Source organism: Scardinius erythrophthalmus (assembly GCF_964197995.2).
Source record: "Scardinius erythrophthalmus genome assembly, chromosome: 19".
NCBI lineage: Eukaryota > Metazoa > Chordata > Actinopteri > Cypriniformes > Leuciscidae > Scardinius > Scardinius erythrophthalmus.
Genome location: NC_138239.1, coordinates 32259974 through 32272849, shown reverse-complemented (window position 1 = coordinate 32272849; position 12876 = coordinate 32259974). Strand labels below are relative to the sequence as shown.

At 43.0% G+C, this 12876-nt stretch overlaps 1 protein-coding gene across 1 annotated transcript in view; it reads left to right on the top strand.

The window, feature by feature from the left end:
- The window catches only part of LOC308707773 (b(0,+)-type amino acid transporter 1), a gene marked incomplete at both ends in the record, with an annotated part of 84144 nt that extends 78875 nt beyond the window's left edge, over positions 1 to 5269 (top strand). Inside the window, 1 exon segment of the mRNA XM_081394431.1 lies at positions 5039 to 5269. Within this exon segment, the coding sequence (XP_081250557.1) occupies positions 5039 to 5269 (231 nt within the window).
- Positions 5270 to 12876: the final 7607 nt, after the last annotated feature.

The following is a 12876-nucleotide window of genomic DNA, read 5'->3' as shown; positions in this document are numbered from 1 at the left end:
GTCCAGGTGAAGGTCCTTCGTCAGATCTGGATACGGCCTGGATCTGGCAGGCTGCAGGAAAAACCTTGGGATAAACACAGACACTAAAATTAGCGTAGATGCCATTCTTCTCATGATGTAACGAGTACATCAGGATTTTTGGGAAGTGTTCCCGGTTCCGGCTGACCTAATCTATGCAGCATAACATTAAATTATAGAAGTCTATAATGTATTATGTGAAAGCTAGGTCAAAGAGATGTGTCTTTAATCTGGCTTTGAACTGACAGAGTGTGTCTGCTTCCCGGACAATGGTAGGAAGACTGTTCCAGAGTTTTGGTGCTAAATAGGAAAAGGATCTACCGCCAGCAGTCGATTTTGATATTCTAGGTATAATCAACTGGCCGGAATTTTGAGATCGTAATAGACGTGACGGACTATAATACGTTAAGAGCTCGCTCAAGTACTGCGGAGCTAAACCATTCAGTGCTTTGTAAGTAATCAGCAATATTTTAAAATTTATGCGATGTTTAATAGGGAGCCAATGCAGTTTTGACAGAACTGGGCTAATATGGTCATACTTCCTGGTTCTGGTAAGAACTCGAGCTGCTGCGTTTTGAACCAGCTGTAGTTTGTTTATTAAGCGTGCAGGGCAACCACCCAGTAGAGCATTACAATAATCTAGCCTTGAGGTCATGAACGCATGAACTAATTGTTCCGCATTTGTCAATGAGAGCATATGACGTAATTTAGATATATTTTTAAGATGGAAAAATGCAGTTTTACAGATACTAGACACGTGACTTTCAAATGAAAGATTGGTATCAAAGAGCACACCCAGGTTCCTAACCGACGACGAAGACTTAACAGAGCAGCCATCAAGTGTTAGACAGTATTCTAGGTTATTACGTGAGGAAGTTTTTTGTCCAATAATTAGAAACTCTGTTTTTTCAGAATTTAGAAGTAGGAAATTACAAGTCATCCAATTTTTTATATCCGCTATGCATTCCGTTAATTTTGTGAATTGATAAGTTTCGTTAGGTTTTGAAGAAATATAGAGCTGAGTATCATCGGCATAACAGTGAAAGCTAATGCCATGTTTCCTAATGATATCTCCTAAGGGTAGCATGTACAGAGTGAACAGCAGCGGTCCTAGTACTGAGCCTTGTGGTACGCCATACTGAACTTGTGATCGATGAGACATCTCATCATTTACTGCTACAAACTGATAACGGTCAGATAAGTATGATTTAAACCATGCTAGTGCATTTCCCGTAATGCCAACATAATGTTCTAATCTATTTAAAAGAACGTTGTGGTCGATGGTGTCAAATGCAGCACTAAGATCGAGTAACACCAATAGAGAGATACAACCACGATCGGATGATAAGAGCAAATCATTTGTGACTCTAACGAGAGCTGTTTCGGTACTATGGTACGGTCTAAATCCGGACTGGAAATCCTCGCAGATATCATTTCTTTCAAGAAAGGAACACAGTTGTGAGGATACTGCCTTTTCTAATATCTTTGACAGAAAAGGTAGATTCGAGATCGGCCTGTAATTGACTAATTCTGAAGGATCAAGTTGCGTTTTTTTAACAAGCGGTTTAATCAAAGCCAGCTTAAAGTTTTTTGGTACGTATCCTAGAGACAAAGACGAATTAATGATATTAAGAAGAGGATCTGTGACCTCTGGAAGTATTTCTTTCAGTAGCTTAGTCGGTATAGGGTCTAACATACATGTTGTAGATTTAGATGATTTAATGAGTTTAGTAAATTCTTCCTCTCCTATAGCAACAAATGAATCAAATTTTTCCTCAGGGAGACTACAATGCACTGCCTGATGCGATACTGTAGTAGACGGTTGCATAGTTATAATTTTGTCCCTGATATTATCAATCTTATAAGTGAAGAAGTTCATAAAGTCATTACTGCTGTGTTGCTTGGAAACTTCGGTGCTTGAAGCTTTATTTTTCGTTAGTTTAGCCACCGTTTCAAATAAATACCTAGGATTATGTTTATTTTCTTCTAATAGGGTTGAAAAATAAGCAGATCTAGCAGCTTTTAAAGCCTCTCTGTAAGTAATTGAGCTCTCTTTCCATGAAATGCGAAATACCTCTAGTTTTGTTTTCTTCCAGTTGCGCTCCATTTTTCTGGCTGCTCTCTTAAGGGCCCGAGTGTGCTCGTTGTACCACGGCGTTGGACTATTTTCTTTAATCTTCTTTAAGCGCAACGGAGCAACTGTGTCTAAAGTGCTGGAAAAGAGAGAGTTAAACGTTTCTGTAGTAATATCTAGTTCTTCTAAGCTATCTGAGATGCTGAGATGATGAAACTGATTAGGAAGATTATTAATAAAGCAATCTTTAGTAGCAGAAGTGATAGGTCTCACATATTTGAAACACGGAGTCGGCTTTGCAGCCTTGGCTAAATGCAAATTACACGAGACTAGATAATGATCTGAGATGTCATCGCTCTGCTGCAGAATTTCAACGGCATCCACATCTATTCCGTGTGATAATATTAGATCTAGAGTATGATTACGACGATGAGTAGGTCCTGACACGTGTTGTCTAACTCCAATTGAATTTACAATGTCTTTAAATGCCAATCCCAATGCATCTTTTTCATTATCGATGTGTATATTAAAATCACCAACAATTAGTACTTTATCTGCAGTCAATATTAATTCTGATAGAAAGTCCGCAAATTCTTTGATAAAGTCTGTATGGTGCCCTGGTGGCCTGTATACAGTAGCCAGCACAAACCTCAAACGTGATTTATCGTTTACACTATATATTTTTACATTAAGCACCAATGCTTCAAAAGAATTATATTTAAAACTTGATTTCTTAGTGGTTTTGAAACTATTACTATAGATTACAGCAACACCACCCCCTTTGCGTTTCAGACGAGGCTCATGTTTATAACAGTAATCTTGCGGGGTTGATTCATTTAAAGTAATGTAATCGTTTGGTTTTAGCCAGGTTTCTGTCAAACACAGCACATCTAGGTTATTATCTGAAATCATATCATTAACAATGAGTGCTTTTGAAGTAAGCGATCGAATATTCAGCAACCCAAGCTTTAGCATTTGCTCATCTGTATTATAGCTGTTTTTTATTTGTTGAACATCAATTAAATTTTTAACCTTAGTTGGGTTTAAAAGTTTTTTGGATTTCCAAATTCGGGGAACAGACACAGTCTCTATATGATGATAGCTAGGTGAAAGAGGCTCTATGTGATGGGATTTATCTGACCTTGGTGACGCGAGGCCGCTAGCAGACAGTCGGTTTAGCCAGTCTGTCTGCTTCCTGACCTGAGCCCCAGATTGTCATGTTTGAGCTCTAAGACTATGAGCCATATTACTAGAGAGAAGAGCAGCACCATCCCAGGAGGGATGAATACCATCTCTTTTCAACAGGTCAGGTTTGCCCCAAAAACTTTTCCAATTGTCTATGAATTCTATATTATTAAGCGGACACCACCGAGACAGCCAACCGTTAAGCGAACATAATCTACTAACTATCTCATCACTCCTGCGAACAGGAAGGGGGCCAGAGCAAATTACAGTCCTTGACATCGTACTTGCAAGTTCACACACCTCTTTAATATTAATTTTGGTGATCTCCGACTGGCGGAGTCGAACATCATTAGTGCCGACATGAATAATGATCTTAGATAATTTACGATTAGCATTAGCCAGCACTTTTAAATTTGCTTTGATGTCAGGCGCTCTGGCTCCCGGCAAACATGTGACTATGGTGGTTGGTGTCTCTATTTTCACGTTCCGTGTAATAGAATCGCCAATAACTAGGGCACAATCATTGTCAGTGGGTGTTTCACTGAGCGGGGCAAATCGATTTGTTATGGTAATCGGAACGGAAGAGTGGTTTTTAGATCCGCGACTAGAGCGATCCCTCACTGTCACCCATTTGCCCGGCTGCACGGGCTCTACTTCAGCCAGAACCGACTCATGTAAAGTGTGCACTATTCTATGCGCATCCAAAACATCTAAAGCACTAGCACTCTTACTATCCTCAATTAAAGTTTGGATGCGTGTTTCTAATTCTGAAATCTTCTCTGTCAACCTAACTGTCTCCTTACATTTATCACATATAAATCCTATATTGTCGACAGAGAAGCCTATACTAAACATGTGACATGAAGTGCAAGTGACAATAACAGGACAAGACATTACTCACCGTGTTTGTTGAGTGATTCTTACTCACCTGAGCTTTTTATGAACTCAAAGGCACGGACGCGCGAGAGAAAAATAAATAAATAAAATAGCTGAGCGCACGGGTGGCGCGTTAACAGGCTAGCGAATTACTAGCGTTTTGTGCTAGTAGTACTAATAACAAAAGCTAGCGATGTCAGGTTAATCTGAGATGTTGGGTAAAATGTAGTAGTATAAACAACTAGAAATGGTAGTAAAATGATGGTTCAAAACAAAGAAATATATGGCTAAGACGGAGCTTATCGCACCGAATCAAACAAACACACTCACAGCAGGCAGCGAGGCAGACAGGAGCAATCGATCAAGTACACGCTGAGTTTCGGTTCATTTTTGTGATGTGTTCCAGAAAGAAGTTCACAGAGCACAAAGTTTTGTTGTTATTGTAAGCTTACACAAATAAAAGTTTACAGTTTTGAATGATGAATCCCTTTTATCTGTATGACCAAATCTGACAGAGTACTTAAAGTTCGGCAGCATTCTCTCCGCTGTTATCATGAAAAAAATTATACAGCAGGAACCAATCAGCTGTGCCCTAATAGAGAATGATGTGATTGCAAGCAGGTTGAGTTAAGGACCTATCTAATCTAGGAGTCTCATGACAGAGCTTTGTATTTATTTTGTAGAAATGGACAATCCAAAAAGAAAACTTGAAAGTACCAGTAAAAAACTGTTTCCTCATGTTAAGTTTTTCTTTTTTCATTTTGGTTGTTTGGACTGGATTTCAAACTAACATTGTTTATTTTCCAGTGGGCATTATGACATGATAAACATTGACAGAAAAGCAAGCTAACATTCAACAAATGTCTTTCTGTATACCCTTCCAAGGTACCCATAATTATTCCAATCTTGGTGTTGCTGGCTGCTGTGTTCCTGGTGCTGGCTCCCATCATTGATGACCCTCAGATTGAGTACCTCTATGTGATCCTCTTCATAATGAGCAGCTCTATGATTTACATCCCTTTTATTCACTTCAAGCTGTTCCCAGGATTATTAAATAAACTCACAGTCTTCCTTCAACTTTTCCTAGAGGTGGCACCAACTGCCAAAAACCTGTAATGCTAAGGGAACAGAACTGTTAATTGAGTGCATTTTAAATTCATATGTTATAGGCTCTCACAATTCTAAATGTAATATGTGTGATATATAAAAGAGAAAAATAAATTAAATCAATTCATTTTATTCTTCTAATCATATGATTCTCAATGTAATGATGATTGTTTTTACTGGGTGCATGAAAGCCAAAATCTAAATCTGAATAATTGTTATTTTTAAAGAAACTTTTTAAGGTTTAATGCACCAAAAAAAAAAAAAATTAAACAATTCTTAATTTATCTTTTGGTAACACTACAATAGGTTCCATTTTTAACATAATGTTACCGTTTTTCTCAATCTTTTTGACACATTTCTCTAAATGAATGTATAGTTGCTCTCAAAACAATTAACACGGCAAACTAAACTCACTCTTATCCTGGCAAAACATTTCAGTATTCACTGCATAACGAAGTACTGCATTTTATTCAAGTAATGCATTTATCAAAAATAAATAGTAACATCAAAACTACAAGTGTGTTCTTTGTTGATTTGTTATATTTTCAGCTGCAGATACACAAATTACATGAATTAAAATAGATGTTTTTCGTGTTTTTTAATCGTGACCTTCAAAGTTCTTTAATGATGAGTTTAGTTGTAGGCTATAACAATTGAGTTTTTGCCCAAAAAAATAAAATAAATAAATAAATGTACTGCAATCATTGAATCAATAGACTTAAAGGTTGTATCAGCGATTTCAGGCCCAAACATAAATGATCACATTCATCTAATCTTTCCTAACCGCCCCATAAGTAGACCGTCAAAAAACCGTCTCTGTAGGCAGCCTAGGCTCTGAGATCTACACACAAAAACAGTTGGTTTCACCACCACTCAAAACCAAAATAAATAGTGTTCCAACCAATCACCGACAGGGGTGGGTGTCGTGAGGTTTTGCGCTCGTGCACGGCTGCCTATGACGGCTGCACGCGAAAACCTCACAACTTATTAGATTAGATGAATGTGACAGGGCAATGCCCCCTAGTGATGTTACGTTCGTGAACGAATCGTTCTTTTTGAACGAATCCTTTGGGTGAACGAATCGTTCTCGTTCACGTAATCCATTTACTCATATTTCTCGTTCACTGAAATGTGAAATCCCTCCCTCCACAGTAGCGCGGCGCTATTAGCAGCGCATGCGCAGCTCAGTGAACCGGTGTTTTCAACCTGTCAAAGAATGAACCTCGAGCCAGTAGCCTTCGAGTATGAGATGTGACGGAGCATGTGATTTGTTGGATGTAGTGAACGAATACGCCCTTCACTGACTGTGACCGAGTTGCTTTTGAGTCTGAACCATAGGTCTGAACGAGAGAGAGATCTTATCGTTTGTTAACGAATTGAACGCACTGGTAGCCTACATGTCGTTCATGAACGATAATGATGGCGAACCGATAGAGCTAGGTTTATGTAGTTAGCATGTTTGCATCAAAGAAACAAATTTACACTTTACCATTGTAATGAAAACAGGTTAATAACGCAAGCTATATGTTAAATATAACAAAGACAAATTAACATCGTCATTTTTTACTTGGTTTGAGCTAAGGGGGGTGCACTTGACTGTTTACTTGATTTAAATTTACACTTCTCGTTACCTGCTTTTCTTATATTTTGTTTGTGTGTTTTAGTTTTGTGGTATTTTGCACTTTGAACAATTTACTTGACTACTTGTGTTCATTTTGTTTTATCAAAAATGAATTCATTACGTTTTATTCGGTCATATGCACTTCTCTAAAAACTCAAACAAACCAAAAAAATATGACAGTATTGGTTAGGTCTCATTTGCGTAACGTCAGCAAATAGCATTTCAGTTCGGGCTGTGAAGGGGCATGTATTTGGTTGGATCTACTGAACGAATATGCCTATCACTGACTGAGATCGCTCTGTTTTGAGTCTGAACGAGAGAGAGAGATCTCGTTTGTGAACGAATTGAACTAACTGGTTCTTTCGTTCGTGAATGAAATGAATGAGAGTAGCCTACTTGGTAGATCGGTTTATTTAGCATGTGATTCAATCTCATTCAAAGCGCAGTTATAGGTGTGCACATATAATTGTTTATATGCATATTCAACATACAGAACATCAACGTTTAATATAATCCCAGATTTATGAATGTGTATGTCTGACTAAACAATTAAAATGTTAATTATGCAAGAAAACCTTGGTTTGGTCATCTGAACCACTTATTTATACTTATGTTATTAATTTAGTAAATAAGGCACACATTTTAACAAAGCCAAATCACTTTTTTTGTAACAAGTAAATACGTTCTTTAAAACATAGCATAAAATACACTATTTTTCGCCACCTGCTGCAGTATATATGTAATATGAAGAAATTATCATTGAACGAATCAGAACGAATCATTTTTGTGAACGAACTGAAAATGAACGAGTCTCTGGAAAGAATCAAAATTACCACCACTAATGCCCCCTCTAATGACTTATTGTGCCCCACTAAATGTAAAGCCCCGGACCATAAAACAAAGTTTTATTAAATGCTCGATATTAAATGCTTGCGATTATAATCATTTTCACTTTCTAAAATAGCTGTTTCAGCAGAACTTAGCTCACAGGAACAGTAATCTGTACAACGGTAACACTATAAATGCATAGCACATTATCTTCAGAAATTAATTCATTATTCAACGCATTATTACACAGAACATAACTTGAAATATAATTATATTCATAAATGACTGTTAAAACATCCCAAAACAGCAGAGGTGTCAAGTAACGAAGTACAAATACTTCGTTACATTACTTAAGTAGAAATTTTGGGTATCTATACTTTACTGGAGTAATTATTTTTCAGACGACTTTTTACTTCTACTCCTTACATTTTCACGCAATTATCTGTACTTTCTACTCCTTACATTTTAAAAATAGCCTCGTTACTCCTAGTTAATTTCAGCTTGTTTTCATTCCGGCTTGTCGTCGTTAAAAAAAAAAAATTGGCCAATTACACAAACGGTTAATAGATCTGAGTCCCGCCTCCTGAACACACATCGCTAAACTGATTGGCTTTGTGTTTTCTTTCTAACTTGTGAGAGGCTGTAGTCGGTTGTGCGACGCGCCAAAACTCCTCCGAGTCCTAAGGAAACGTACTCGGTTACTAACGTAACCTCGGTTCTCTTACGAGAGGTTCTCTCGTACTGCGTAATATCTTACGCTAGGGGAAAACCTCTTTTCCACGAGATATTGAAGCCAAAAATTATCCTTAATTTTGCAATAATGTAAAACGCATTGCAGCAGCCTGCAGCCATGGGCGAGACAGCTCGCGCGCCCATTGGCTGCTCTGCGGCAACTGCACCAGCCTATCGAGAGAGGCCCCTCATGACGTCGTAACCAATGAGGGCGCTTCACGCCCAATGCGTCATGTCCCGCCAAAAGAGGGTGGGGCTCGATTATAAATATAGCCTCGAGAGGCTGGTTTGACCAGTTTTTATCGCCGAAGCGAACTGGAGCGTGTGCATGCACGGCAAGATACGCAGTACTCGTTCCCTCTCTAGAGAGAACCGAGGTTACGTTAGTAACCGAGTACGTTCTCTTACGAGAGGTTCTCTCGTACTGCGTAATATCTTACGCTAGGGGAACACAGTGTAAAACGCCGTGCGTGCTTGAGATACAACACTAAAGTCCCTAGGGCAGGTGCCCGGGGCTCATACAGTGCCTAATCACATGGGACTCACAGAGAATCCGGGAAGAGGGGCTAGAATAGCATCATTCCTGTAATATAGAGCTCTAATAAGAGCAGAATAATCAAGTGTTTCACACAGCCAGGGCGAACTCGGTCTGGACTGATGAATATGGGGAACTTATGCATGCCCATAGAAGTACACGGGCGATCAGTGATCGACGCTCTAACTGTTTCAGCCTCCTGAGCCGATAGCATCGGGCAGGCAGTACTGACATTTAAACCGAGAGCAACTTAGCTTGCAAAGCGGGAACCTCGAGGTTATAAAACCTTATAAATGTAGACGGGGAGGCCCAGCCTGCCGCCATACAGATATCTTGTAAGGCAATCCCACTAGACCAAGCCCACGACGAGGCCATGCCTCTCGTGGAGTGCGCTTTGACACCTAACGGGCATTGCATGCCCTTAGATGTATAAGCTAATGCTATAGCGTCAACTATCCATCTGGATAAACTCTGTTTTGACGCGGCTAGACCCTTAGATCGTCCGCTGAACAAAACAAAGAGCTGCTCCGTCTGTCTGAAAACAGATGAGCGAGACACATAGGCCCTTAATGCCCTGACCGGGCAAAGGAAGCCTGCGTCCCCTTCCTCACCAGATACCGGCAGGGCCGACAGGGAGATCACCTGTGCCCTAAACGGTGTGTTGAGGGATTTAGGAACATATCCGTGCTTTGGTTTGAGTATGACTCTCGAGTCATTAGGTCCAAACTCCATACACGTCGCGCTCACTGAGAGCGCTTGCAAGTCCCCTATGCGCTTCACTGAAGCGAGAGCCAGAAGAAACACTGTTTTGAGAGACAAGTGTTTAAGGTCTATAAATTGTATTGGCTCGAATGGGGGACCTTTCATGGCTTCCAGAACCGTGGAAAGGTCCCAAACGGGAACCGAGGGAGGTCTGGGAGGATTCAACCTCTTAGCTCCTCTAAGGAAGCGAATGACCAGATCGTTCCTTCCTAGTGACTGGCCAGACGTTGGTTCAGCAAACGCTGCTATGGCCGCCACATAAACTTTGAGCGTGGATGGGGCTCTGCCCTTATCCAGAAGCTCTTGTAAAAAGGAAAGAACCTCCGACACCCCACAGTGTAAGGGTGAAGTGTCGCGCGCTGTACACCAGCTAGTGAACACAGACCACTTTGAGGAATAGAGCCGTCTAGTAGATGGAGCTCTAGCCTGCGTGATCGTGTTTAACACTCCCGCTGGGAGGTTAACGGGTACCCGTTGATGGCCCACACATGTAGGGACCAAAGCTCCGGGCAAGGATGCCAGATCGAGCCGTTTGCCTGCGAGAGGAGATCCCTCCTCACCGGTATCGGCCACGGGGCGGTACTCGTCAACTGCATCAGGACTGGGAACCAGGCTTGGTTCGTCCATAATGGGGCGACGAGCAGTACCGGGCATTCGTTTTCCCTGATTCGCTCTAACACCTGGGGTAGAAGCGTGACAGGGGGAAACGCATAGAGCGGGCAGCGGGGCCAAACGCGGGCCAGCGCATCCCTGCTCTTGGAGAAAAATTCCCGACAGTGCGCGTTCTCTTGAGACGCAAATAGGTCTATTTTCGCTCTCCCAAATGTCTTCCACAGCAGTTCGACTGTCTGCGGGTGTAGAGACCACTCTCCTGCCGGAAGATTGTTCCTGGACAGTCTGTCTGGTCCCACATTCAGGTGGCCGGGCACATGCGCTGCTCTGAGCGAGCGCAGATTGTGTTGAGCCCAGACTAGGAGGCGTTCCGTCAGCCTGTGAAGGGCTCTGGATCTGATACCTCCTTGGTGATTTATATAAGCTACCACTGACATGTTGTCCGAGCGGACCAGGACGTGGTGCCCTCTTATGTGGGGACAAAAACGCCTCAGCGCGTTGTCGACTGCCATCATTTCCAGGCAGTTTATGTGTAGAAGCTTTTCCCGCTCTGACCACTGGCCGAAGAACGGTCTGCCCTCTAGCAGCGCTCCCCATCCCGAGGTTGAGGCGTCCGTAGACACCACCTTCACACTCGAGGAAGTCCCCAGGCTTACACCTGACCGGTACCAATCGGTCACTGTCCAAGGTTTCAGAGCTGCGATGCATTTCTGATCGACCTTGAGGCGCGAGAGACCGGAGCTCCATGCTCCGCGCGGAACGCGCGGTTTTAACCAGTATTGCAGCGGGCGCATGCGAAGCAGACCCAGCTGAAGCACTGAAGATGCTGATGCCATGAGACCCAGCATTCTCTGAAACTTTTTGAGCGGGACTAAAGTGCTGTGGCGAAAAGTTTCTGTCATGCGCTGAACACTCAGCCTGCGCTGCGGTGACAGCGAGTCCAGTTCTGTACCCAGAAAAGATATTTTCTGACTGGGAGACAGCGAACTCTTTGCCCAATTGACTCTGAGACCTAAATTCTTGAGGTGATCGAGTAATATGGTCCTGTGTTCTATGAGCTCTGATTGTGATCGAGCTAGAACCAGCCAATCGTCCAAATAATTCAGTACTCGTATGCCCCGGAGCTTGAGGGGAACGAGTGCTGCATCCATGCACATCGTGAATACGCGAGGTGCCAGGGATAGGCCAAACGGCAGGACTGTGTACTGATATGCCTGGCCCTCGAAGGCGAATCTCAAAAATCGCCTGTGACGTGACGCTATTTGTATTTGAAAATAAGCGTCTTTCAGATCTATCGACATGAACCAGTCCCCTTGGCAAATTTGCTAGAGGATTTTCCCGGTCGTGAGCATTCTGAACCGTCGTTTCAGAAGTGCTCTGTTCAGTCGTCTTAGATCCAGAATGGGTCTGAGACCCCCGTCTTTTTTGGGTACCAGAAAATATCTGCTGTATATACCCCCTTCGCTCTGAGCCTGTGATAAGGGTTCTATAGCCCCTTTGCTCAGTAACTTCGCTATTTCGGCTCGAAGTAGGTGTGCAACCTCCTTTCCCACCGTGGTTTCGATTCGCGTCGCTTGGCGTTGCGGGCGTCGAACAAACTGTAGCGAATAGCCTCTTTCTATAATGTTCAGCACCCATTCTGATACCCCGGGAAGCTCTGTCCACGCTTTCGCGTGAGTAGCTAAGGGCAGAATGATATTCAGGCTCTGGTCGCGGCCTAGTGGCGGGCAGAGAGCATCGGTGTGCCGTAACATGAACGCCGCGCTTGCAGCGCATGAGACTGGGGGCGCGCTGATCACAGCGGGCAGCCTGCCCGCGCTCAGTTCTCTTACAGCGGTGTGCTGGGAGAGAGCGAGCGGGGAACGAGCGGGGTTTATTATGTCTGTAAGCGCATGAGGGCGCGTGACATCGGGCCCATTCAAAACGCTGAAAACACCGTCTGTTTGTGCAGACTGTATGTGCGTTGGTTTCGTTTTTACAGAAACCGTGAGACATGTAGTGTGTAGTGTTTGTGGGCACTGGGACATGGGCACAATCACTACATTTGGTGCACAATCGACATGAGTCGATTTTATTTGTGCGGGCCGTGTGTGGCGGGCCGTGTTTGTGTGTAGTAATGTGCACTGGGCAGTGGGCATTTTTATTACACTCATAACACCGTCGGCCGTGGCCGGAATACCAGAAAATACACTCTTTATGGGATTTATCTGGGTTGCCGTAAAAACGGCGTTTGTGTGCAGGCAAGCGGGCTGTGTTACCGACTTGTTTACTGCAGAATACACTGGAACAGTCGCAATTACTGGAACTGGACGAGCGAAAATTTTCGGTGGGAGTCCGGCCGCAGCGGGACTCGAACACCGTCGCTTTCCTAAGCTGGTTAGGAAGGCTTAGGGGCCTCGGGCTTTATCACAATCTTCGGCCGTGGCCCGCACGGCGGGGGGCAGCGGGCGGTGGAGCGAGAACGCGGCCTCTGATCCCGGGTCTGACGGCGCTGTGGGGCGACGGCAGCTGATGGTTGTGGCTGGG